General features: G+C 33.5%; 1 protein-coding gene across 1 annotated transcript in view; it reads right to left on the bottom strand.

Moving 5' to 3' along the window:
- LOC128215244 (fibrillin-1-like) overlaps window positions 1-24,658 on the bottom strand; it is a 52,060-nt gene that overhangs the window by 2,417 nt on the left and 24,985 nt on the right. Inside the window, exons 35-36 of the mRNA XM_052921952.1 lie at window positions 5,966-6,116; window positions 5,582-5,745 (exon numbers count right to left, since the gene is read on the bottom strand). Of these exons, the coding sequence (XP_052777912.1) occupies window positions 5,582-5,745; window positions 5,966-6,116 (315 nt within the window). The remainder of the gene's footprint in view (window positions 1-5,581; window positions 5,746-5,965; window positions 6,117-24,658) is intronic.

Raw genomic sequence — 24,658 nt, 5'->3', positions numbered from 1 at the left:
TAATTTCTGAGTGAATCACGCAGACTTATTGTAATCATATATTTAAACACCAAGGTTAAGAAATGAAGTCATCCATAATAACCCAATAAGTCTCTATAAAAATGTTGATATCTGTTTGGTCAAGAGCGGTCACCTTAATTATGCAACCCGATTAATTACGCTAGAACAAATGCAAATCTAAAGTACACGAGGAAAAAAACTGGCAAAAAAGATAACGAACGTTTAACGGCATAAACGGTCTCTTTAACTTTTTAATCAATCAATATTATTGTTTATAGATGAATAAATGTTCATATAACTATATTTCATGTCGTTGTCGTGTGACGCCATGTCGTATGTCGAGTTCAAGATTTGTCTATGTACATGCGATGCACTGTGACAAAAGTTGAAAATGTTTCAACTGCAGTCAGAAGAATAGTCCCGACACGTACCTGTTATTTATGTAAGGAAATACGCAGGGAAAACTGCAATATCATATAACTTTAAAATGAATAGTTCACTATTTAAACAGACACTTGCTCCGTCACGTTTATTTAATCATTTATATTACACTCAAAATTTGATTGTTTTCATGAGTTAGGATGACAGTATAATTAACTATATATGCCCCTATATTTCCGAATCAATAAAAATGACGTTACTCGATTGGTCCAGAGCGGTGACACGGTCAATATGTATTATTCACACTACTCGAGAATTGTTAAATACCCTAGATAAAAGCGTGCATCAAAATTGTGCCAAAAACACTTTTATAAACAAAAAACTGATCATCTCTGGCAATAATATATCAACATTTCTATAGTGGCATCCATTGGACAGTGGTTCTAGTTTCAAAGATCTTACGGTTATAATGGGGTTACCAATAGAACAGATCACCTAAATATTATATTATTTTGCAGCTGTGCAAATATCTATACAGACTTAATGTTTATAAATATTGCAACAGTGTAAAATCATTCATTATTTAATGTTTTAAGATATGTTTATAAGTAGATTTGTTTTATATGAGTAAAAAATTGTTTTCTGTGCTCCATAAATGGTCAATGCATTATATAGTTGGTCTTTGTTCATTTTGATTATGCTCAAATTTGTTAAACTAAACTAATTAAGAAATATTACACACCACTGAGGGTCATATGACATTATAAGGACCAGCAAGTCAGCCACCGAAAGTGAATATGGACCGAGGCGCTAGCCGAGGTCCATTCACCTACGGGGGCTGACTGACCGGTCCTCATAATGCCATATGACCCGAAGTGGTGTGTTATATTTTTTAAATTATACCGAACATTTTCATTACCATTCAATATTTTTAAAGCGATTTAAATGTGTTTTGTTGAACAAAGCTAATAATGTTTACTAGCGACAAGTTTTCGCAGTTGTGAAAAAAGCATGCCGCACTTACCCGTTGTATGACGTCAGCGGTCCATATTACATTTTTGGCGAGGTCCGGACCGGCCAAAAATATAATATGGACCGCTGACGTCATTAAACTGGAATTTCATCAAAATACAGTGATATACGGACCGATCGAGTTTATATAAATTATACAAAGAAGGGACACATTTATGTGTGGTATAATATTTGTAGATATTATATCGAAATAAATATTGTTTAAACCAAATGGTCTGCCCGATTTTCTCAAAAACTGCATTTATCAGAATTAAAATATTTGGTTAATTCTAAGTAGTTAAAATGAAACGTTTTTAAACAGCTTAGAAGAAGAGCTCATAATGCTCCACCTTAATCTTACCAGAATGTTTCCGGCAGGTTTGTTACAAATAATTGTTAAATGATTCCCAACTGATTCCATGATATGTCCATTAGCTTCATATAACGCAATTTGAACAAGGTATACATATTTTGGTATTAATATGAAGAATTTTGAATATATCTATATTTGAACAACGCTACTGCGACAATCGCAGAACATAATACTTATATTTGTGGTAATTGGCTGCAATATGTTTGGCTTTATGAGCATTCTTTTTATAGCCGACTTTCTTCAATGTTACATTTGTATTCAAATCCTGAATGCGTATTACTTATTTATCCCATGATGAAAAATAATACCAGCAAGGAAACCAATTTAACCTGCAATGAGGTGAAAAGAAAGCGCGTGTGCAATAATTACAAAGACATTCTTGAGAACAAAACGCTACTTTTTGACAGTAACCTAGACACGATCGTACACACTAGTCATTACACCCAATCCTAGCACTTGAAATTGTGCATAACACGTGCTCGCACTTGTTGCGTATACTTTCTTTTAACAGGGCGATGGAAGCTAAATCTGAAGCTTTTACTGAACCGTAATATTCTTAAAATAATTTAGCCAAACACTACTCAAGTGAACATTTCCGCATATGCTTTTAATTTATTTAACGGCCCCTTTACCACATTGGAATCACCCTTTCAACGAGCGGCGACAAAATATCGGAAGCCATGAATTTTGATTAAACATTAATTGAGTGCCACGAAATGAACTGCATGTTTTACAAACAAATCGAGTAAACTACTCCTAAAGTGACCAACAAAGTTAATAGGTTAGAAATATATATTACAAAAAGCCTGAAATGTATATTCGATCGTACACTATTTCCATTTATAAGATGGTCCCAATATGTGTATACTTACGATTGCATGCAACACTCGCATCATACTCGGTACACGTTGTATTCAAAACGTAATTGCAATCTTGGATACGTTCTTCGTTTCCGGTACAGTGCAGCTGGCCAACATTATCTGTGCCATTCCATTGCGGATACGGATAAGAACCCCAATCATAAGCTGTTAATGACCTAGAAAATAACCAATCAGTTCATTAGTAAATTTACTAAAGTTAAGACTTTACATTTTCACGATTTTAAGTTGAATGTATGTAAAGTGTTTGAAATATATCATACGCCACTCTTAAGTATCCGTTTTTCGATTATTAAATAAACCATGTGCAATTCAAGAAAAATAAAAATATTGCTGTTTTTTTCGCATTACATTCCTTGATCAGTGACTAAATGACGGGACAATAAAAGCATTTATTTCGTTTTCAACACCATTCACGTTTATCATTAATAGTCGCCAATTGAATAAACGTTTGTTTCGGTAAGAGATGGAGGCGATATAAGACAATTTAATTACAACCGGGACATATGGTTGCAAGTATCTGATGTCTTTTAACTTACTGTATCCTTTTAAAAGAAAATGAATTGTTTTCTGAGATTTCTTGAAACCTTTTCACTTTTTTATCTGATAAATAACGTTAACTCTACCATCATTTTTGCGAACATTTTCATAAAATCTATAAGTTATGTGGTGTAATTTATATGCCACAATAGTAAAATTATTTAACAGACCAAAAGCCATAATAACTAAGATCAGGTAAATAAATCCCGCAAAAATGTAAAAAGTATTGTGAAAAAGATGACGTGTTTCTCCGTAATACCTTTTTCCAAACATACTGTAGCAGATAACTTCGGCCTCGTTACTTGAATAAATATACATTGGAGACATAGAAGAGTATCCACAAATACTTCCCCACGATCCGTTTACTTGTATTTCTATTATTCCGTCGTAAAGACCGACCCCATTAGCAAGCCGTACGTTCTGGATATCTACGATTAGTAAAGTACATTTACACAATCTATAAGGGAAATTCAAAAACCAACAGTTATAAAAAGGGAATTGGACGTGGACAGAAGCATTTAGACATATGTCCATTGTAGAGATTAGTATTGTCATATGATTTTGGGGTAATGCATATTATTTTGGGAGTAAGACTTCAGACACAAAATGATAAAACACACAAAGACATTGCGATAACAGTGGTTTCGCTTTACTCTTTTTCTAATCGTAGATGTTTAAATTTAACCTTAAGCTGTTTGATACTTGGGAGGACTCAACGATTATTGTAAATAAAGTAATTTCGAAATATTTCCATCGGTGGAGAAGTTCTTAGGCGGACACGAAACCGTCCTTTGCCCTTTATTGTGAACAGATTCCGCATGTGGTTGAGAAATTAGAAACAAATAAGTGCTCTTTGGCCTGATGACAGGAGTGAAAACGAATGCGATTGAAGAGAAGCACAGTTGCAGCACGGGAAAACAACGACAATTGAATGGGTAACAACTCTATCAAGTGGAAATAAAGGCAACGGCAAGCATAGGGAAGAAACTAGTTTTCAGAATTCTAAAACAAGTTTTAAAACAAGGGATCAAATTATAAATAATTCATATTGATGGATGCTTTTAGAAAAAAATGGATTAATTGCGAGTCATTGCGGCCTTTTTTCTCGGTTTCTCAAATGTTTTAAATTTCACCAATCGTGGTGTGATCTTTTTCGTAAAGGTTGATAGCATGATCATGCGCGTCGACTAAATGTGTGGAACAGTACAATTTTATTATTTGAATCCTTCAATTCGGTAATAAATAAACCTTTAACATTATCTGAACGAAGTAGAATTGGACAGACAGACGGACAAGCTGACGGATTGACAAAATGTGGCAGCTATATGCTCGGAAATATTGTATATTGTTTTCGAAAACATAAATAGATTCACCTGTATTGCTACTTAGATCGAAATAAGAAGGTCAGTAACTTAATTTCTACATTCGCTTAAAGTTGTTAGTCAAATTAAATTAGAAAATATCTACTTAAGAAATATAACACACCACTGAGGGTCATATGACATTACAAGGACTGGCCAGTCAGCCACCGAAAGTGTATATGCCCTTCGGGGGCTGAATGAGCGCTCCTTATATTGCCATATGGCTCGAAGTGATGTGTTATATTTCTTATATTATACCGAACAGTTTTCATTACCATTCAATATTTTTAAAGCGATTTAAATGTGTTTTATTGAACAAAGCAAATAATGTTAATTGCGACAAGTTTTCACAATGTGCAAATAGCAAGCCGCACTTAACAATTGTATGACGTCAGCGGTCCATATTACATTTTTGGTGAGATCCGGACCGGCAAAAAATATATTATGAACCGCTGACGTCATTAAACTGGATTTTCATCAAAATACAGTGATATACGGACCGATCGAGTTTATATATACAAAGAAGGGACAAATATATCTGAGGTATAATATTTCAATATAGGACTGTTTTGTCTTTTTTCTCGTTGATACATCAAAGTATACATCTATAGACTTTGCAAAAATATATGTACAAATATATGACTTACTATGAGAGGAACGACAAAAGATGGGATTTTGTGTCCATGTTTCCGATTTACAATCGCTAGAATTTGTATCTGCGTTTAATCCATCTTTGCATGAAATTATCAACGATGTTCCGTTCGACGAAATTGAAACAGGATGGCCATTTGTAACATTGATAGCTCCACAGTCTACAGAAATCATAAGCAGTAATTTGATAAATAAACATGAATTGCCATATTCAATTATTTGAAATAATGGCAGCTTTTATATTTTTGAGACTCGGTAGTTGCTTACAACTAGTAGTTGGCGAAGCACGAATTTGTATGTAGGAAATGCATCAATGGTTTAGAAGTTAGTAGTTCTTTTCCATGAAATTCATTCGATGTTTGGAATAAACAGGTTGCTAAGTTTACCTGAGCAAATGACGGATACATCTTCTGAATGTGAACAAACGCTGACGTCGGTGCCGTACGAACATTGGTTAATACTCGTCTCGTGACCTCTACAGGCCAGGTTCCGTAAGTATATAGGTCCAGAGCCTTGACCGCGACGTGCTTGATGAAAAAATGCAGTGGCGCTGAAAAAGGGATTTTACAATTAATAGAATCGTTATATAGATTTACTTGTGGAAGTACTTATCTTTTAAGTGTTTTTTTTTTTTCTTCTTATTTATTTCTAAAAATGTTCCTAAAATAGAGACAGTCTACTTTTTAATGCAACACAAACACTTCTTCATTTTCTATGACAAAACACATTTAAAAACAAATATTTTAAGCATTGTGCCTCTAACCCTTTACCTCATATTCAACATCCTACAGATGACCTTTGCATCATTCATATCGAAGCCGTCGTCACAGACCGTTCCCCATATACCGGCAATGCTGACCTCTACTCGTCCTTCGTAGCGCCCGCTACCTTCTTCCAATCGTACATTGCTGATAGACAGGCCTGTGGATGTTAGAAAACATAATTTTACAGTTTTTCTAAATCATTATCTTGAAAAACATTGAACAAAAACTTTATCTACTGTAGATTTGTGAAACAGTCGAATTGCAAAAAAAAATCAGCTTCGACTTTGCAACGTTGTTGTCAAAAATAACATCCATATCACAAATTGCTATACTACATAAACATCGTTGCAACAACCTTACAACGATTGTGAAATCGATGAAAATAATGAATTATTGAACTGTTCTCACGAATCTGGATGTTCTGTTGAAAATAGCAATTTGCGATTTTAATCTTTAAATGTTTGTGGGCTGAAACTAAAGGTTATATATTTTGAATGTAACACTATTTTGAGCAGCCTAGAACATGTCATTGACACTGATTGTAAAATGATTCAGTGGTTTAATATTGACAACATTTATGTTAATTCTGAAACATATATTATATGTTGCATTGCGCATATTCCTTCTGACTAGTCTTCATACTTTGTCGCAGAGCCTTTTAATACTATCCAATAAGAGCTTAATGAATTAACATCTAAGAAAAAGCTTTTTTGTATGTTTGGGGAAAACAATAGAAGAACAAAAAATACATTCTATTATCCCTGTTGACAAAGATGTATCTAAAATAAACATTCTTGAAGATATATATAATGAGAAATTAAATGAGATAACTAAAATCTGATTGCAAACAAAGCTATGACAAATCTGCTTTAAACAATGGAAACCGATTAAGGGAATTCCTCCAATTGAATAATTCATATATTAATTGAATTAATGAAGTAAGCATTTTCATACAAAAAGATGTCTGTATGAAATTAGAAAAAAACGTTCAAGAAGGATTTTCCTAAACGAAAGAAGTAAAATGCATAAAAAGACAATAGGAACTTTTCAAAATAAGTATAAAGACAAAGATATACAGGCGAGCATTTGACCAAGAACAGCTTTCGCGCTCAAATGCAATCAATCCTTAAATGTTTTACTCATCACGTGACATTCACATGCTAAATCTACACACTTCATGGCTTCTCGGAAACACTGATATAAATGCGTTTACTATGCTGAAAATGACAGCAAGTTGCTTTAAACGCTTATTGACCAGTTTGTGTTTGAAACGATAGAATGACTTGTAAAATGTGTTCCGAAAAACGCTTTTTAAACTAGAACACAACTTTGCGCTTTAATAAGCTATTTTTAAACGGGGATATTGAGCTGAGACAGCAACATGATTGATGCGTTTATTCTTCAATATCATGTAAAATAATATTTTATTGTTCTCATACTAGCCTTCATTTACTATCCTTGTTTTTTGCACATACTGTTTTTGCCTGTTTTGGGACCATCTGGTGTCTAGTCCCTGAAGGTTCGTTGAAGGGTATCAAATTTACTGGTAGAAATAAATAATATTAGTTGTATTTTACGCAATATAATGTAGACCACTTAACATTTAAAGATTGTAAGTATATACTTACACAAAATAAATGGCTATTCGTCTACGTCACATCATGCAATTTATTTTCGTAAGTACATTCAAACAATCGACAACCATTACCTAATGTCAGTTTAAACCTTTTCGCAACCATCCTCGATGTACCGCTTACTCATAATTAAATTGAACTTGAATAAGATTGAGAAACTTACATCTAACATAATGGTTTTAGCAAACAAAATTCCTTAATCATTTTCACACATTAAATAGCTTTGATTATAATGGAGGGATTGTGTTCTATGTGGGCTTAGTAAATTCCAACTTAAATGCCAAGCGCATCAGGAGTTTTAATTATGGTATGTTTTTGAAGTTTATTTCCAGTCAACGTCTAAGACAAAACCATTAGACTTAAAAAAGTAAAACATAGCTTGTTTGATTTAGTATGGGTTTTCAGGTTTATACATTGACGCTTATGCAACATATATGGAATATATTGGAGAAACTTGGCGAATATTATCGCGATATGAAAAATACATATCTGGTTTTCGTTCAAAATGTTGAAATATGTATCTTCCTTGTCCCCGGCAATCAATCAATGGTTTAGATTATACCATTTAAGTGTATTTTGGCAGAATGGATTGGTTTGTTTATCTACTGCGTGTCACTTGATAACGTCATATATCATCATAAGATGTTCATTTCTATTTTTATGGAACATGGATATCATCAATTGCCGGAGATTGTCGGTGTACGATATAAAAATACAAACACGTGTATCTGTTACTTCGTATGAAAAAAACTGTTTTAATCAATCTTAAGATCATGCTAACAGCACTGCGACCAAAGGTTTGTTACGTAGATGGGATGGTAAAAGCCGGTCCTGCAAATGTTGTGATATCTTGAATATGTCATATCAATATATATATACTTATTATATTGAAAGGTACCGACATATTTCTTTTGGTTTCATAGTACTTTTTATGTTTCTTATTAACCATACACAACTGTCCATACTGTTTGGCTAGCTGGATTGGTAGGTTCAGGCACTGTCAATACAGGAACGATATCAAAGTTCCTCTAAAACTGACAGATTTGTGAGATTTATTATTACGTTTTCTACATATCTTTGATTTCGAATCCAGACAATAGCACTATACTCGCCAAATAATAAGTTTTCAAACCGGCAAGTACCGATTAAGCCGTAAACCAGCAAGTACCGATTAAGGCGTCAAACCAGCAAGTACCGATTAAGCCGTCAAGCCGGCAAGTACCGATTGAGCCGTCAAACCGGCAAGTACCGATTAAGCCGTCAAACCGGCAAGTACCGATTAAGCCGTCAAACCAGCAAGTACCGATTAAGCCGTCAAGTCAGCAAGTACCGATTAAGCCGTCAAACCGGCAAGTACCGATTAAGCCGTCAAACCAGCAAGTACCGACTAAGCCGCCAGGCTAGCAAGTGCCGATTAAGCCGTCAAACCAGCATTTACCGATTAAGCCATCAAACCAGCAAGTACCGATTAAGTCGTCAAACCAGCAAGTACCGATTAAGCCGTCAAGCCAGCAAGTACCGATTAAGCCGCTACAGCGCCCTTGTGTGTCGCATTTACAAGCATTAAAATGGAGTCATTGTTCTCGTTGTATTTCACGTTTAACACGTTTTGGCAAAGGCCAATTTGTTTAAAAAAATCATTTCAAAAATAGAACTATTTGGACTGTACTTTTACTCCACAGAGCGTTTCGAATATTGTTTTTCACTTTGACACACTTTATACGTTCCATCTCATTTCTTTAACATATATATCATAAATGGCCGGATTAATTTAGTTCGGTTTGTTTATATTTGCTTACGTCATCAATATAAAATACATGCCAATATCACGGTAACCGAAGGTTTGTAATTTTGATGAAATCATGAGATTTGATCAGTTTAATTTTTTTTTGGAAAAGTTAGGATATCTTAAAGGGGCATTGTTCATCAATTTATATATGACACTTTGGTCGAATACATTCAAACATACGTTCACTAACCAACATTGAATCGAGATAAGAAATTTCAAGTTTAAGGTGATTACAACACTTAAAAAAAGGCGAAGCTTTTGTCTTCCTGTTTTAAATGCGTGTTCAATATAATTCCAGTCATTCCCATATGCATCGAAAATAGATAACGATCTCAATATGGTGTGTTTTACATGCATAAAACTTAATTTCGGTTAAAACAAAGCATTATTAATTAAACAGAGTCCATGGTATGGACCACTCAAAGACAGTTTTTCAATTGCAATTTCCGATCACTTGCAGGTAACTGGTTTGAAGTTTTATGTCCCACAGATTTCCGAGACTAATTATTGATAAACTCTGTGGTTTTTAATAATCATGGTCAAATAGTTATCGTGTTCGGTAGTCCGGGAAGTGCACTTAGGGTACGGGGCTTTGTTTAAAAATGACAAACCATTTGCCTACATAAACTTAACATCGGTATGGTCATACATGGTTGATCGGTGAGGAACAATAAAGCGTTCAATTTATTACGGTGATCAAGTACCATAAGCAGATGCCAATTTTCCTACCGTTTCACTTGGGCCAAAAATCAAATGTTACACATGCTACAGGCGCTAAACTAACATAAAACAAGTATATACATAATGATTAAATGAATTGGTTAGTAAATATTTTAATTTATACGACATCGGTTGTAATTGGGAATTTCAAATATGCACGTACTGTTAAGTTAAATGTAATAAGTATCACAAACAAAAAATACGCAAATAAGTAAAAGAAAATGCTCAAAGGCAAGAAATGATTATTTGAACATGCCATTATTGTCACATCAAAATAAGCAATAAGTGTTAATTTTCGCCATCGTTGGTTTTCTGTACGTGTACTAAATGATAAAAAAAGAATATGTTCGTTTAATAACATGTTGAATAATGAAAAATGATCATGGATGATCATAGTCTTCTTCATTGATTTGTATATATGTGATGTTATGTGTGGAAATAAACTTGTGTTTTTGTTCTGTGTTCTACAAAGATTGCATAATATAAAATTCTATATAAAACATAAAAAATAACTGATAAAATCGAATAATATTGTTTATTTATTGAAAGGATTTTTAAAATAATTTTTAAAATGAACTTAATAAGGTTATCGTTTAAAAATAACTGCTCAACATGTATCCTGCTTGAAGGATATGAATAAAAATCGGAAACGAAGGTAAGCGCACTCGCGTCTCTCTGGGCGCCTGTGAGTTCGGTACGTGGTCACCAAGACGGACAACTGGGTATCCTCCGGGTACTTCGGTTTTCCCCACAACACAAGACCACACTCTCGCACAATAGCGTGCCAACGAATATGACTTAATATAAGTTATCATAACTTTCCTCACAATCGTTGTAAAATATGTTATTTTTAGATTAAAGGAACAAGAGCGATGCTGACAGAACGCCAACGCATGTCTGTTGAAAAAGAGACATTAAATGACAGCTATTTAGGGCAAAGTTTTAAAAGCGATCTTTGCTGTGATATCATAGCATCACATAGAGTGAACACCTTTTGTGATTTTATTTGCTTGCTGCGTATCATATTAAAACTGATTTAGTTCCCTAGAAAACAAAAGGTTGACGAAAGGAACAGGAGAGTTCTGTTCGTTATTGAAAGCGATCAGGTGCATTGCTTGAAATTGATAAACTGGAAACAAATACGAAGTGAATAAGTTATAAAAGTAGTTTTAATGGTGCACTTCAAGATGCGCTGCAACCGGACGTCGATTTTAAGCCGATAACCGTGGGCAATTTTGGCGCGGCACACTTTTTAAAAAGTTAACCATATGCCTACATAAACCCAACATCGGAATAGTCAAGGTTATTCATGGGTAGTTGATATGGAATGAAACTCTTTAAAACTATAAACGTTTAAAATATTAAATTTAGAACTTGCGAGTACTGTTTCAGATGTCAATGTTCGCACGTATTTTCTGGGCTAAGACAAATCAACAAAATGTTAGAAAGGCTCTTAATTTACCCAGGGAAGGTATGGGAAGAAGTAAATATAATACTAAATTTTCTATGTAAACCACATTATTCTATCTTAATGGGAAATTATGCAAGTACAGTTAAGTAAGATAAATTTGATTTTACATAGATTGTTGTAAAATACGCTATCGAGTCAAAGAAAAAATGCAGTACTTCATTTTCTTACATCAATCAAAAAATAATTTTTTATACATTTCCGCGACCAGTGGCCGATTCCTAGCCAATAAAGGAGCAAATAGTTCTGCAAAGTTCACATATGCGTTTTGTCATAGTAAATTTACGTATCAAGTTCCCGTGCATATCCTGAAACTATCATCGCAAGTTCAGTATTAAAGTCCTTGCACTATGCAAAGGGCCATGGCGATAACGACACCAGCAATACTCGATATTTTTCTAAGACAAAGTTGTACTCACCATCCACTGCCACGAGGATTGACATTAAGGACAACACACAAATAACGAAAAACCGACGCATTTTCAAAATACGTTCGACATTATATGGCAATTTATGAGAATGTTCCATTAACAAATAAAATAACCTAATATTTTTATCGAAAATATGAAACAAAGTCTGTGAAGGGAAACATGCGCCTTATGTCATAATCGAAAGCTTATCTTTAAGAGAATAACTATAAATTCATCAAGAACTACAACTGTGTGTTATAATCGGCGTAAGTATTTGTTTTATTGTTTGTACTAAAATTATGACTACAAAACAAATAAGGATGTTTGCCGAGATATCTGGTAACAGTAAGGACTACAAAAAAAAAACGAAAGTAATAAAGCCGTTTAACGACCGTTGACAGGTGGATTTACGGCCCTCTTAATCTCAAGAAAGAATATTACGATCATACATTTAACATCTTATATCATTTGAGATCACTATCATATTCGGCAGATAATAATATCAAATAACCGGAGTTAATCATGTCTAAACATCCAAGCATCATATCCGTCTTGGGTGGTTTTGGCAATCTTAAATAGAATATAATAAAATTGTGTTGCATCATATTTTAAATTAAACATAAACATACTACACTTCAGCAAACGATAATGCCGTCTTGGCAATATTATGCAAAAAGTTACGCAAACAAGCTCAGTAGCAAAAAAGTTTAAAAATAAACCCGGTTTAATGTCACTGAGTAAACGCCAAAGACATATTACATAAAATCACAAACAAGATAGCACAAAACTCCATGAACAGCACAGTGCATACATACCATATGTATAAAAAAGTATGTTTATCAAGGATTGTTAGGTACCGCCTTGGAACGGGCAGTAAAATGTAAATTTACTGGGGGTTTAAACCAGTTTATGTGCACAAACCTCACTCTTATCCCAACAAGCCTTAATAACTAATTATCGGTTTGCGGTTTGCGGGACATAGCATTGAATTAGCTTAGCAGTTATATAAATAATAATTTGGTGGGTGATTTCAAAAATGCATCGTACACCTAGATATAAAACACCTTGCGCTCTTTACATGTTCATGTATTTATGCCACCCTTCTAAGAAAAGGGGCTATTTGCACATTGTCAGTTTGTCGGTAGACCAAACTTTTCCGATAAATACCTGGGGAAAGCTTTGACATAAGAAATAAATTAATATTCGATTGCCAACGTTGTTGTCAAAGATAACAACCATATGACAAATTGCTATACTACATAAATATCGTTGCAACAACCTTACAACGATTGTGAAATCGATGAAAATGATGAATTATTGAACTGTTCTCACGAATCTGGATGTTCTGTTGAAAGTAGCAATATGCGATTTTTATCTTTAAATGTTTGTGGGCTGAAACCAAAAGTTATGTATCTTGAATGTAACACTATTTTGAGCATCCATGACATTATTAAGTTACAAAACAACGAAAGTAGATGATCTGGATTGTATTGAATCAGATATTGAAAATGAAAAAGATCAAAACGAATGATAAAATTTCCCAAAGACGAAAGCCTTGCTCTGTTAGTTGATCAAAGTATCTCTTAGTATGATACTGTTATTGACACTGATTGTAAAATGATTCAGTGGTTTAATATTGTCAACATTTATGTTAATTCTGAAACATATATTATATGTTGCATTGCACATATATCTTCTGACTAGTCTTCATACTTTGTCGCAGAGCCTTTTAATACTATCCAATAAGAGCTTTATGAATTAACATCTAAGAATAAGCTTTTTGTACGTTTGGGGAAAACAATAGTAGAACAAAAAATATATTCTATTATCCCTGTTGACAAAGATTTATCTAAAATAAACATTCTTGAAGATATATATAATGAGAAATTAAATGATATAACTAAAATCTGATTGCAAACAAAGCTATGACAAATCTGCTTTAAACTATGGAAACCGATTTAGTGTATTCCTCCAATTGAATAATTTATATGATTGAATTAATGAAGTAAGCATTTTCATACAAAAAGATGTCTGTATGAAATTATAAAAAAAAAACGTTCAAAAAGGATTTTCGTAAACAAAGAAGTAAAATGCATAAAAAGACAATAGAAACTTTTCAAAATAAGCATAAAGACAAAGATATACAGGCGAGCATTTGATCAAGAAGAGCTTTCGCGCTCGAATGCAACCAATCCTTAAATGTTGTACTCATCACGTGACTTTCACATGCTAAATCTACACACTTCATGGCTTCTCGGAAACACTGATATTAATGTTTTTACTATGCTGAAAATGACAGCAAGTTGCTTAAAACACTTATTGACAAGTTTGTGTTTGAAACGATCGAATGACTTGTAAAATGTGTTCCGAAAAACTATTTTACGCTTTTTAAACAAGAAAACAACTTTGCGCTTTAATAAGCTATTTTTAAACGGGGATATTGAGCTGAGACAGCAAAATGATTGATTCGTTTATTCTTCAATATCATGTAAAATAGTATTTTATTGTTCACATACTAGCCTTCATTTACTAGGCTTGTTTTGTGCACTTACTGTTTTTGCCTTGTAAAGGACCATCTGGTGTCTAGTCCCTGAAGGTTTGTTGAAGGTTATCAAGTTTACTGGTAGATATAAATAATAATAGTTGTATTTTACGCAATATAATGTAGACCACTTAAAATCTTAAGATTGTTAGTATATACTTACACAAAATAAATGGTTATTTGACTACGTCACATCATGCAATTTATTTTCGTAAGTACATTCAAACAATCGACAACCATTACCTAATGTCAGTTTAAACCTTTTCGCAACTATTCTCGATGTACCGCTTACTCATAATTAAATTGAACTTGAATAAGATTGTGAGATTACATCTAACATAATGGTTTTAGCAAACAAAATGCCTTAATCATTTTCACACATTAAAAAGCTTTGATTATAATGGAGGGATTGTGTTCTATGTGGGTTTAGTGAATTCCAACTGAAATGCCAAGCGCATCAGGAGTTTTAATTATGGTATGTTTTCGAAGTTTATTTCCAGTCAACGTCTAAGACAAAACCATTAGACTTAAAAAAGTAAAACATAGCTTGTTTGATTTTCGTAGGGGTTTTCAGGTTTATACATTGACGCTTAAGCAACATATATGGAATGTATTGGAGAAACTTGGCAAATATTAACCCGATATGAAAAATACATATCTGGTTTTCGTTCAAAATGTTGAAATATGTAACTTCCTTGTCCCCGGCAATCAATCAAATGGTTTAGATTATACTATTTAAGTGTATTTTGGCAGAATGGAGTGGTTTGTTTATTTACTGCGTGTCACTTGATAACGTCATATATTATCATAAGATGTTCATTTCTATTTTTATGGAACATGGATATCATCAATTGCCGGAGATTGTCGGTGTACGATATAAAAAGACAAACGCGGGTATCTGTTACTTCGTATGAAAAAAAGCTTTCTTAATCAATCTTAAGATCATACTAACAGGACTGCGAACAAAGGTTTGTTACGTAGATGGGATGGTAAAAGCCGGTCCTGCAAATGTTGTGATAACTTGAGTATGTCATATCAATTTATATACTTATTATATTGAAATGTACCGACATATTTGTTTTGGTTTCATTGTACTTTTTATGTTTCTAGTTAACCATACACAACTGTCCATACTGTTAGGCTATCTGGATTGGTAGATTCAGACACTGCTGAAAATACAGGAATGATATCAAAGTTCCTCTAAAGCCGACAGATGGGTGAGACCTATTATTGTGTTATTTAACATATCATTGATTTCGAATCCAGACAATAGCCCAATTTGTTTTAATATCATTTCAAAAATAGAATTTTTTGGAATGTACTTTTACTCCACTGAGCGTTTTGAATATTGTTTTTCACTTTTACACACATTATACACTCCATATCATTTCTTTAACATATATATATTATGAATGGCTGAATTAATTTGGTTCGGTTTGTCTATATTTGTATCAATGTAAAATGCACGCCAACACCACGGCGACCGAAGGTTTTAACTTTAATTTAACTCTATTTGAAAAGTTAGGATCTCTTAAAGTGCCATTGTTCATCAATATCTATGACGCTTTGATCGAAAACATTCAAACATATGTTCACTAACCAATATTGGATCGAGATAAGAAATTTCAAATTGAAGGTGATTACAGCGAAAAGGCGCAGCTTTTGACTTCCTGTTTTAATTGCGTGTTTTAATCTGCAAAGTTTTCAATATAATTCCAGTCATACTAATCTGCATCGAATAAGATCTCGATATGGTGTGTTTTACAAGCATGAACATTAATTTCGGGTAGAACAAAGCATAAGTAATTAAACGGAGTCCATGTATGCGCATAAACACTCAAAGACAATTTTCACTTGCGATTTCAGAGACGTCGCTCGGGGTTACCTGGTACGAAGTTGTTTGTCCAACAGATTATCAAGACAAATCATTGATAAACTCGGTGATTGGTCATATATTTACCGTGTTCAGTATTCCGGTAAGTTCGATTAGGGCACGGGGCTCCGTTTAAAAGTGTAAATCATTTGCCTACATAATCCGAACATATGTATGGTCAAGGTTATACATGGTTAGCTGATGAGGAACAAAACTCTTAAAAACAATATATGTTAAATTTACATAAGGCGACCAAGTATCGCCTGCAGATGTCAATATGCGTCCGTTTCACTTGGCCAAAAACAATCAAGTTTTACACAGGCTCTAAACTAACTTAAAAAAAGTATATAGATAATGATTAGATAAATCTCTTAGGAAATATTCTAATTTAAACCACATCAGTCCTTATCTGGAATTATGCATGTACAGTTAAGTTATGTGTCATTAATATTAAAACAATCGATGAAAAAAATCACGCAAATTAGTAAAAGTAAAAGCTCAAATGTAATAAGTGTTGATTTTCGCTTATCTAAATTATCCATCGTAGGTTTAATGTAGTGTACTAAATGAAAATACATAATTTGAAGATGTTCGTTTCATACAATGATAACATAAAATGAAATTATATACAATGGCATAACAAATAACTGATAAAAACTATTGAGTCCCTTTATTAAAAGTACATTTAAAATAACTAGTCCTAAATAAGACTATAGTTTTAAAATAACTGCTTAACTATTTTTCCTGCTTGAAGATAATGTATAAAAAAACAAAGGAACAAGGTCGTCCTAGGCGACACATGGCGGGTTCGATTCCCGGCCAGGTCGCATGTGACTTTGGTTAGTGGTCACCAGGCCGGACAAGTTGGTTTTCTCCGGGTACGACGCTTTTAACCACAACAAAAGACCACACTCTCGCGAAAAATGGTACCAAAGAGAGTGACTTAGTTAAAGTTATCATAACTTTCTTTGCAATCGTTGTAAAATACATAATATCTAAACTAAAGGAACAAGAGCGTTGCTGACTAAACACTTTTTACGATTTTATTTGCTCGTAACGCATGATATTTAAACTGATTTCGTTCCCTAGAAACAAAAGGTTGACGAAAGATTGAAATAAACAGGAGCGTTTAGTTCGTTCTAGAAAGCAATCAGAAGCATTGCGCCTCGTTTGATAAATTGGAAAAAAATATACTTAGCGGATAAGCTATAAAAATAGGTTTAATGGTAAACTTGAAGATGCGTTGCAACCGGACGTCGATTCTAAACCGATAAAGTCGTGCAATTGGGGGCATTGTTAAAAAAATATAACCATATGCCTACATAACCGGAATATCTGAATAGTCAAGGTCATACATGGGTAGTCGATGCTGAATGAAACTCTTAAAAACAATAAACGTTTAGTTGATTAAATTTAGGACATGTGAGCACCGCATCAGATGTCAATGTTCGTTTGTATTTTCTGGGCTAAGTCAAAACAACCAAATTTTATAACGGCTCAGAAAAGGTAATAAAACTATGGAAAAACAAATAAATATGTTACTAAATTTTCTACATTAACCACATCATTCCACCTTAATCAGAATTAATACACGTACAATAAAGTTATTTGAAATTAAAATTACAGTTTCTTTAAAAATACGTGAATGGCATGTGCCGCAACCGGATTCCAAGCCAATAAAGGAGCAACTAGTTCTGCAAAGATCACATTTGCGTTTTGCCATAGTAAATTTACGTACCAAGTTTCATTTGTATATCCATAACCTAATGCCGCAATATTAAAGTTCTTGTACATTACAAAGGGCCATAACGATAACGACACCTGGAAGACAATGATATTACTCGATATGTTTCTAAGAAATAGTCATACTCACCATCCACCGCCACGAGGATTGACAGTAAGGACAACACACAAACAACGGAAAATCGACGCATTTTCAAAATCCGTTCAACATTATATGGCAATTTATGAGAATGTTCCACTAACAAAAAAACCCCTTATATTTCTATCGAAGTTATGAAACAAAGCCAGTAAAGGGAAATGTGCGCCTTATATAACAATCGAAAGCTTATCTTTAAGAGAATAACTATAAATTCATTAAGAACTGCAACCGTGTGTTATAATCGGCCTAAGTATCTGTCAAGTATTTGTTTTATTGTTTGTACTAAAATATATGACAATATAGGATAAATAAGGATGTTTGCCGAGATATCTGGTAACAGTAAGGACTACAATTACGAAAGTATTAAAGCCGTTTTAAGACCGTTGACGGATGGATTTAAGGCCCTCTTAACCGCAGAAAAGAATATTACGATAATACATTTAACATCTTATATCATTTGAGATCACTATTATATTCGGCAGATACTCATATCAAGTACCCGGAGTTTATCACATATGTCTTAACATACCAGCATCATACCTGTATCGGGTGATTTTTGGCAATCTTAAATAGTAAATAATAAAATTGTGTTGCATCATATTTTAAATTAAACATAAACTGTTCTACACTCCAGCAAACGATAATGCCGTCTGGGCAGGCCATAAGAACTAAATATTGGTTTGCGGTTTGCGAGACATAACATAACATTAGCTTAGCAATTATATTAAAAGAATGATTTGATGGGTGATTTCAAAAATGCTTCTTACAACTAGATATAAAATAACTTGCGCTCTTTACATGTCCATGTATTTATGCCACCCTTCTAAGAAACGGGGGTACTAGTATTTGCACATGTCAGTTTGTTGGTGGACCTAACTTTTCTGATAAATACCTGGAAGAAGCTTTGACATGAGGTATCATACTTGGTACGGAGGTTCGACATGACGAGAAGATGACCCTTTTTGATATTTGAGTGAAGTATGTTAAAAGTCATGGTTGCGGTAAGTCCTGGCCCTTTTGTGTCCACTGTAATTTTCGACGTTACACGACGAACGTTTGTTTCGAAAGCATTGCGAACTTTGAATGATATATACACGTTTTAAGACTTTAAAACAAATGTCATTGACGGGTTCCGCCACAAAACAGTTAATACTGTAAGCAGGGACTGGGTGTACGTAACTATAGGGGACCTTCACGTAAATATTTAGATTTGTTATTTCGATCCAATGTATGTTATTGAACATAATTATGAATGTACTATAGCTAGGGTTATGAATATATATAAAATCCTGCGCATATCTTATTCAAATGTCATCGATATTGATAATGGAATATCCGAATATTGGAGGCCGAATATCATCCACGTAATAGACCTTTGGACGCCAATATATTGGCATGTATTTTATATTCATGACGAATAATAAGGTATGAAATTACCTATATAGAACAACCGCACGGAAAATGGCCGTTTATTGATGATATCCATGGTCAAAACATCTTTAGAGAATATATACAATTTTTGAAGTGACAAGCTATAAAACCTAACCGCTCTCTTGTGCAAAAAACAAACAATTTAAGTAGTTATTTTATGAAATGTAATAAAAACGTTTGATTTACTAGTGCCCGGTTTGATAAAGCTACAATTGCAAAGTAAGTATTCATACACTTGATTGAAAAAAGATAAGAATTTAAAAGTAGCTTTAGATTCTGCCAACTGATGAAGACTGATAAAATGTAAAATACCAAGAGAACTTTAACCACATTTTAATGCATGTCGAGACCTGCTTTGTGTGAACACGTTATGGTATATCATAATGCTGCTTTGCACTTTGGCTGAAATTGAGCAACGAAAAAGTACCTTAATTTAACTTTTGATATGATGGTCCAAACACTATAGGACCACAATAATAACTCTCACACCTCTGTCTTTGAATACACTCCTGTATTCACAGTGACTGAATCCACGAATCTAACTCACCAAGCAGTATTGACAGTCGTCTATGGTTGAAAAGAAACACACACAAAGGTCTATAAGCGCAAAAAAAACTTGTTCACAGCTTTAATTTTATATTAAAATATTTGTTTTTATGTCTTCCCGTTCCATTACCGTCTTTTTTCACTAAAGCTTACATATACCAGTGGCGGTAATTTTATATTTGTTTAACGTGTGTTGTCTTGAGGTGTTGTGTTTGTTAGTTAGTGCGTGTTTGATTTCAAGTATTGTGCCGTCGAGGTCCCAAAAAGAACACCTCAACTTAAACTTCAATTTGAATGATTAAGCCTGTTTTGATAAACACAGGAATATAAATCTTCTAAAGGTTTTGAGTTTGACGTTCGAATCGATCAAGAAGCACAAAGGTTGTTTCTTATCTTCTTTGTTGTCAATTAACATTTTACAGATGTTTATATTGCAATTTAAATTCATTAAAAAGTAATTAAATACACATATACACATATATATTTGCTTCTTTAGAATTTAAGTGTTTAAATTATTGTATCTTTTCGATGTAAATTTTAAGTCAACGTCTAAACAAAACCATTAGACTCAAAAGAGTTGGCAAAATTAGGTGGCTTGTTTCCCGTCGTTTTTGTTGGTTTATACATACACCTTATGTAAAAAAATTGGAAAATATGGGAGCAATTTGGCAAATACCAACTCTTTATCAAAGATATACCAATCTTGTTTTCGTTTACATTGTTGAATGATGTAACTTCCTCATCCATGCAAAAAATCAAACAGTTCTATTATACTACTTAAAGTGTTTATTTGTAGAGCGGAGTGTTTTGTTTATCTGCTGTTCGTCACCTGAAAACGTCATATATTATCAAAAGATATTCAAATTGAATTTATTAAACAAAGATCATCAATTACCGCAAATGTCGGTGTGCGAATTAAAAAAGACAAACGCTTGTATCAGTCACTTCGTACGAAAATAGCTTCTACAATAAATCTAAAGTTCATGTTTAAATATAGCGACTAAAGGTTTGTAACGTACATGGGATAGTGAAATTTGGCCCTGGAAATGTTGGGTTATCTCGAATATGTCATATTAACCCGTATAGAACATATGACTTTAAAGTGATATACTTATTATCATAAAAGGTATCAACGTTTAAATCCTTTCGACTAGAAAGGCGGATAAAAACATTGGCATAACAAACCCATTGATATTTAAACAAACATGTTTCAGCAGCTACGTCTCTGCTTTGCTTCAGAGCTTTCTGTCCACTCTTAGTTCTAATTAGAAGCAAACGTATTTTTACTAAAAGCATTAACGGTCCATATCCACCAAATAGTCTTGAAATGTTCAGCTAGCGTCCTAGTAGTTTCCAATGTATAGTTTGTTCTTGCCAATCTTAATCCAAAAGCAAGCAGGTCGGCCGTAAATGTCGTACAGTTTAAATACTGAGATAAAACAAAAGGATACGCATTTGTTAGAAAACGAAGTTCATGATCAAACGGTGGAAACTATAGGGGCAATTTAAAGGCACAATAATCAAGATAAAACAAGCACTTAATATGAGACACAACGCGACAAGACAACAACCTTTAAACAAATATAACTTAGAACTATTTAAAGACTGATTTGACTATTAACATAATCTGAATCACTGCGCCCATATCCATGACAACCACGAATTATCGCATATCCATTCGCAATTATTTTCACATAGCACAAAAGATTTTCAGCGAAAAAATACAATTTTACTTAATTTTGTTTAACTGAGGTTGGAGAAAAAGCATCTACCATAGCCGCTCGTGTACGACAGGTTCATACCGACCCTCGTGCAGGGTGTTTTGCGAACACTCGGTAAACGTCGTTTCCGCAAAACACCCTACGCTCGGGTCGGAATGCACCTATCTAACACTCTCGGCCATGGAAGATACTTATAATCTCCATTGGTGTATTCTGGCTAAAATTGTCCGACATATCGCTAATAGAAGGGGGAGACATAGTAGTAATGTATTTGTTATATTTATTAACGCTTTGAAGAACATAGACCCTTTTGTTTGTTTATATATAACCATTCACTGTCAATAATACTTGGCTAGTTGGATTAGCGGTAGGCTTAGGCACTGAAAAACAGAAATGATATCACTGTACACTGTATTTTTACAGGTGACAGAAGTGTTAGATGTGTTATTGATTTGCTTTGCATATCCTGTCCATTGAGTTATAGTCCCGACCAAAGCACACTTCTTGCCAAATGTACACTCTTCTCTGCTTAATGCTTATAACACATAAAAGTATGCGCTATTTTTAGATTTTGGAGAAACCCACTATCGGCTTGTATGCAAATGACAATCGAAACCAGTACCTACATACTAGATATGAATTAGCACAAGTTATATTCAAGTTTCCAATATCCTGATATTTCTCGAATAATTATTTGGTCAATCTGTCCGCTAAATCGAAAATAAAAATCCAGCCGATTCCAATCAATATTATGCGCAGTCGCGAGTGTTCATCCGACGTTGGAGCGAAAGTATTTCGACGGTAACGTAAAGGTCCCGTATAGTCACTGACTACCAAGCCACATTTACTGCACAATATAATCTGTAATGTAACCTTATCGATTACATTATTAAAGTCTTTGAATACGGAAACATCATCTAAAATTCGGTATGCGTTCGAAACAAACATTCGTTTTGTAATGCCAATTAAAGAATGTATAAACAAAGCCAGGGCCAGTCTACAAAGCCTCCAAGTCTTACTACTCTCGTGAAAATGGTATTTTGTTTCTCAGGTTTAATCTATGAATATTATGATAGCAAATTAATATTTCTTCCTGATTTCAAAAATATCATATCACACACGCATAATTTAATCATCGCAACGGACAATTCGTTTTGGCGCCGGGATTCATAATAGTATGATTCCTGCATGATAATTTATTCCAGGCTTTTATTTTCTTCATCATCATCATCATCATCATCATCATCATCATCATCATCATCATCATCATCTTCATCATCGTCATCGTCGTCGTCGTCGTCGTCATCGTCGTCGTCATCAGCAGCAGCAGCAGCTCCAGCAGCAGCAGCACCATAAATTCAGTTATATTCAGGTAGTTCAGGCAGTTTGATAATGCACTTCAATGTTCAAATAGTATTAGATTAATAAGTAAGGAATCATCAATTCAATATTAAATTTTCACATTTTTGTGTCAGAATAGACATATCGATGTTAATTATGTGTTAATTATACATTTCGGGGATTATTGACATGCGCTTGTTTCTTTTGAGATACCTATTGTGTTTATGATTCTATCTCGCGGGTTGAAACAATAATAGTTTCAGGAGAACGAATTTCTATAGCAGAACAAAACTATATAGAGTTACTTAATATAAATAATATTTTATGGTACATAATTTTTTTTATAAGATTTATTGCAGTTTACAATGGTGTGGGTTCAATTAGTTGGTTCCTTGTAGTGTTTCTTCGTCAATAGGTCAATTTCTAAATTAAGCATCACGTGGTGTAGCCAGCCAATGAAATGCCGTTGGCTATTAAGTCTTTTTCCCGCGATTGTGCATCGCGTGACTATCACATATTTTTTTTTTAATTTATGTTGATTTATTACCAACTAGTGATGTGACAGTCATTATAAAATGTTGGATAACACATCAATAGCAATATGTGTGCTATAGTAGTGTAATACTAAAATACGTTTTCGATATATTACTCTTTGAAACATGAGCATTATGTGATCAAATTATATTCATAAAAATAGCTCTGAGGAAAAAAGAAACGACGAATAATTATAAAAACAGAAAATAAGAAAATGTTTTATTTAAAATGACACTCAATTTTGGCATATATACCTTTAACCACTTACTAAATAATGCATTTATGGAAAATATTAATTACTAATAACAAGATTTAACCAAGTATTTAATAGCAGAAAGTGCACATATATTAAATGATTGGTGAATGCTAAAATATTAACTGCGGTCTACTATAGTTTCTTTAGGTAGAAATACCGTGTCTTATGCTCATTTCTTTCAAATCAAACTCGGTATCCTTCATAAAACCCATTGTTTTCGACATTTATTCATCCATTTTGATAAATTAAAACAACTTTATTAAATTTGGTAATCTTATTTGGGAATAAGAGTGCATCTTTAACAAAAGCAATATCAAATTTACACAAAATCAATCAAACTTAAGTACAAACAGTAGCAGCTAGAGTATGAATTGCAAACGGATGTGATTTTAGTGTGGATTTTGATTCTGGTTAATAACAGTACCAGCTAAAATGTGTACAGCAGATGGAAGTGATTAAGTGTTTTGCTGTGATTTTGATTAATAAACGTTAGGTGAATACAGCTAACAGAAGTGATAAAGTATGCTGCTGTGATTGTGATTAACAGAAGCC

This window comes from Mya arenaria, chromosome 13, assembly GCF_026914265.1.
Source record: "Mya arenaria isolate MELC-2E11 chromosome 13, ASM2691426v1".
In the NCBI taxonomy this organism is placed as follows: Eukaryota; Metazoa; Mollusca; class Bivalvia; order Myida; family Myidae; genus Mya; species Mya arenaria.
The sequence above is the reverse complement of the archived record's forward strand: the minus strand, read 5'-3'. Positions and strand labels throughout refer to the sequence as shown.